Raw genomic sequence first — 4,500 nt, 5'->3', positions numbered from 1 at the left:
ACGCCATGTAATGGATTTTATCCTGAAAGTCGCTCAACATTCGAAACATTCATTTCGCAACAGTTGCGCAACTGTTGGGGAACAAATGTTTTAAGTGGGTACTTAGGCTTTTCTCTCTCAAATCATGAGTGCCAGCCTAGTTAGCTTGGTTGGTAGTGCGTATGCCTTGTAAGCTCTAGGCCGCGGGTTCGATTCCCGCCCGGGGCGGATTTTATCCTGATGGGATAATGTTCGTTCTCGGAACGGCTGGCTTTCTCCTATCCTGTCTTCCTTCTCTCTTCGATTTCGGGACGATAATACCATAGCAGTTACAGTTCCCTCTGTCAAACCTCTTAAAAAAAAAAAAAAAAAAACGCTATTTTTGAACCAATCGAAACAAATGAGTGAGCATTACGTAATCAGTACAAGCATATGAACACAGTACTGATTTGGGGTGGAAAAAATTAGGCCAGTGTAATTTACCTTGAGGTGTAAACATGGACTGCTGGATAGTAGGCTGGGACTTTCCATACAATGCCATTATAGAATCTGTGGTCAACTGTTTGTTATGAGCACTAGCTGTAGGCTGATTGAAGAAGTTATCCTCCTCAGCTGTCCTATTGGTCTCATGAGTATTAAGTCCAGATGTTGAATTGGTACTAGTCGTGTTGGCAGATAGGAATGAGTTGAATTCACAATCCAAAGAATTGGAATTTAAAGACAAAACTTGAGATGAAGAATCTGAAGTTGATGATAGATCTGTCAATCACAAGAAAACAAGAATATCCGGAAAAATATTCTATTTACTGGAAATACCTAGGTAACAATTACTGTTACCGATTATTATTTGTCAAAATATTGCGCTGTTTTTTTTATATATACAGCATGGCTCAGAAGTCCTAGCGAACCCCTAGTAACTTTTGAACGGCTTGGAATATTGAAGTTCTATTTTGTTCTAGAGATAGGAAAGGGCCCATGGCGAATTCGATGGTGATATCAAAATCCCGGGTCGAACCCCAGAAGTGGCATTTTTTGTGTAAAAGTGATCATTTCTCGCGAATGAGAACCCCTATTTTTTATTTCATTTTTGAATTCTACGTCAAATTTCATGTTGAACCATATAATCTAATGGTAAGTGGTAAGTACGGGAGGCGAGATTTTTTTCATCCTGAACAAAGGATGTGATATATCAAATCCGGTGCTGAATAACGTGGTGGCATTAGTTTTTCGTTATCTTTCATTTTAGAGGTCTTGGGTGTATGGATATAGTTTAAACACCCCCTATTCCCAAGACCTCAAAAATGAAAAATAACGAAAAACTAATGCCCCCCACGTTATTGATCACCTAAAACTACACGGATTTGATAATATATATCACATCCCTTGTTCAGGATGAAAAAAATCTCGCCCCCCGTACTTAAAATTTACCAATAACAGCAATAGACTATGTGGTTCCCCATGAAATTCGACGTAGAATTTGAAAATGAAATAAAAATTAGGGGTTGTCATTTGAAATTTGCGAGAAATGATCACTTTTATACAAAAGTGCCACTTCCGGGATGCGAACCGGGATTTTGATATCACCATCGAATTTGCCATGGGCCCTTTCCTATCTCTAGAACAAAATAGAACTTCAATATTCTATGCCGTCCAAAAGTTACAAGGGGTTCGCTAACACTTCTGAGCCATGATGTACAGAGTGTTCTCAGGTAGACAGTACTACTTGCGTACTGGATAAAAACAAGTAGACATCGAAAAATACTTATCAAAATTTGGTCCCACAGAAAAAAAAAATCCCTTATTTTATCCCACGAAGGAATTCTATAAAGCGAAAAGAACTTTGGCAAATGATAAACTTTTTGGGAATGATAGGGTTAGGTAGCACGCGAAAAGAACTTTCACAAATGATCAACTTTCTGGGGATGATAGGGTGAGGTAGCACGCAAAAAGAACTTTCACAAATGATCAACTTTCTGGGAATGATAGGGTGAGGTAGCACGCAAAAAAAACTTTCACAAATTATCAACTCTCTGGGAATTGTAGTGTTAGGTAGTACACATCAAGATCTTTCACAAATGATCAACTTTGTGTGTGTTATTGGTTTTAGTATAGGGTTCGAAAACATATAAAAAGGACTTCATAATTGTTTGAGCGAAATTAGGAAAACAGGGGATTTTCCCCCCATTAAATGTTTGCACTAATATAAAATATAAAAAAAAAATCCCTCAACCCTTCTTCTCTTTTTTTTTATGTTTTAATGTTCTAAGCAATTGTTTGTTTTGTTTGTTTGTTACGTTTAACGAGCTATTTAATTACTTGATTTTTAGCTCAAGTTCTTGTATTTGTATTATGGAACAATAAAAAAAATAATAAAGACCCAGTACGCACCTCGGACATCTTTTTTTCATTCTAGTATGCAACTAGAAGGTTAAAATTGAAATAGTACGCAAGTTACCTACAGCCTTCAATATAACCCAAGGGTTATAATGTTTTTACCTTGGGTAGTACAGGTGGAACCCACTCTGATGCTATGTACTTCTTCTGTTCATATTTGGCACGAATGAAAGCTTCTAGTGTAGAATCGGTTTGGGGTCTTCTAAAATTGTCGGGTATATTGGCTTCATAAACAGCTCTAGCTCTACTGTTTCCCATCTGTTGAAGACTCTGTAAGAGGTAATCAAACGTATAAAGAAATAAATCATCATAAGTAATAGTAGGTAACCCCACAAAAACAACAATGTGAAAAAAAGCCAAGTTCCTTTCCAAAAATGTCGGCCTATAAAAGTGGTGAGATGAGAAAATCAAGGCCAAGTCTGCATTCCTAGTTTTTCGTGTCTGCTGAAAATTCTAAATCTCAATTCCTTCAACTTTCTCTCAATTTCAACTTGGTGGGAAGATCTTTTTCTACCCGAGTTCACTCCGGCTTGTGGAAAGGTTCACAATGAGTTCACTCCGGCCCCACTTTTCCAAACCTGGTATACAGCATGGCTCAGAAGTCCTAGTGAACCCCTTGTAACTTTTTTTCTTTCTTGAATGAGGACCTCAAAAATTTAGCTTGTACATTTTCCAGCAAAGACACATAAGACTTTGATTTAGGAGCCCAGATGACTGAATGAATTAAATAATCACTTTGTTAAACCGCCTATCGTTCTGAGTCCGGATATCAAATTACACTCATTGGATATAGTTGAATCTCAGCGTACTCCTCATTGTGAGTCTTTTGTTTTCAGCCAACGTACTGAGGATGAGGTGATGAAGGCATTGACCAGTATTAAGTCGAACGCTGTTGGGAATGACAATATTGTACTCAAGTTTGTTATGTTGATCTCTTCTCATGTCGTTTCTCCGTTGACGCACATTTTCAATTATGCATTATCGAACAATGTATTTCCACGGTCTTGGAAGGAATTGATAGTTGTGCCACTCCCCAAAATCCTTCAACCCAAAACATTGACAGACTATCGTCCCATCTCTATTCTTCCTGTGTTTTCAAAAGTTTTTGAGCGAATAGTTCACTCTCAAAGTGGTCGTTTTTTAAATACTCACAATCTTTTGATTCCATTTCAGTCCGGTTTCCGTCCAGGACATAGCACGTCTACGGCACTTCTCAAGGTCACTGAAGATGTACGGCGGGTTATGGACAAAAGACAGGTAACTGTGTTGCTCCTATTGGATTTCAGCAAGCCATTTGATTCGTTTGACCATGACATCCTTTTGAAACGGTTAGCTTCTTCATATAACTTTCAAAAATAAAATACTGAGCACTTATTTTTATATTATAACAATAAAACTTTGGTAATGGCATGAAAGACTTACAACAACTTGCTCTGGAGTCCATGTATCAAGGTTGACGGACTTAACTCGGCTAATATGTACACCTAAATTTCTATGAATACCAGCACAGCGTATACACAGGAATATTCCAATATTCCATGAAGCCCACCTTGGACCTGAAACAAACACAAGCATTTTTAAGATATTATTATTCAAACTTGGAACTCAAAATATTCAAGAATAATTATCGTCTTCGTTTTTCTTCTTAGCCTTTTCCCACTCAGGTGGGGTCGGCGTTTTTTGATAGCAGCTTCCACCTGCCTCGGTTATTTACATCTTTCTCTGATAAACCCTTCTTTGTCTGGCTAGGGGACGTTAAACAGAGAGAAGACTAGCGTCTGGCTGTGGGACTATAAACAGGGAGGAGAATAGCTAACCCTAACCAGCCTAGCAAGCTGGCAGTTCCTCAAAGGGTTCTCTCTGCTTTTAAAGACCAAGCACAAGTCCTCACGATGGTTGACTGCGGTTCAGGACGAGCCAGCCAATTTAACATGGCTAGAGCTAGAGACCATCACCCCGGTGTATAGCAGATACAAAAAGACATCTTTTCTTTATTCTGCTATCGCCATTCGGCGAAAGCTAAAGCCGCTACAACAACAACAACATTTAAGTCGCTACTTTAATCGAGTAGCAACCAGTTTCGGCATTATCAGTGTAAAAATATTGAATAATAAAAGAATTATACCT

The 4,500-nt window shown here is 38.3% G+C and overlaps 2 protein-coding genes across 2 annotated transcripts in view; both read right to left on the bottom strand.

The window, feature by feature from the left end:
• Nucleotides 1–740, bottom strand: part of LOC113468365 — a 4,020-nt gene extending 3,280 nt beyond the window's left edge. Inside the window, exon 1 of the mRNA XM_026825198.1 lies at nucleotides 463–740. Within this exon, the coding sequence (XP_026680999.1) occupies nucleotides 463–520 (58 nt within the window). The 5' untranslated portion in view covers nucleotides 521–740. The remainder of the gene's footprint in view (nucleotides 1–462) is intronic.
• The window catches only part of LOC103511432 (stromal membrane-associated protein 1), a 16,502-nt gene that overhangs the window by 5,764 nt on the left and 6,238 nt on the right, over nucleotides 1–4,500 (bottom strand). Inside the window, exons 2-3 of the mRNA XM_026825196.1 lie at nucleotides 3,796–3,929; nucleotides 2,476–2,643 (exon numbers count right to left, since the gene is read on the bottom strand). Coding sequence (XP_026680997.1) covers nucleotides 2,476–2,643; nucleotides 3,796–3,929 — 302 coding nt within the window. The remainder of the gene's footprint in view (nucleotides 1–2,475; nucleotides 2,644–3,795; nucleotides 3,930–4,500) is intronic.

This window comes from Diaphorina citri, unplaced genomic scaffold (genome assembly GCF_000475195.1).
Source record: "Diaphorina citri unplaced genomic scaffold, Diaci psyllid genome assembly version 1.1 scaffold714, whole genome shotgun sequence".
Classification (NCBI taxonomy): domain Eukaryota; kingdom Metazoa; phylum Arthropoda; class Insecta; order Hemiptera; family Psyllidae; genus Diaphorina; species Diaphorina citri.
Note: the sequence above shows the minus strand (reverse complement) of the source record. Positions and strands in the feature narration are given on the sequence as shown.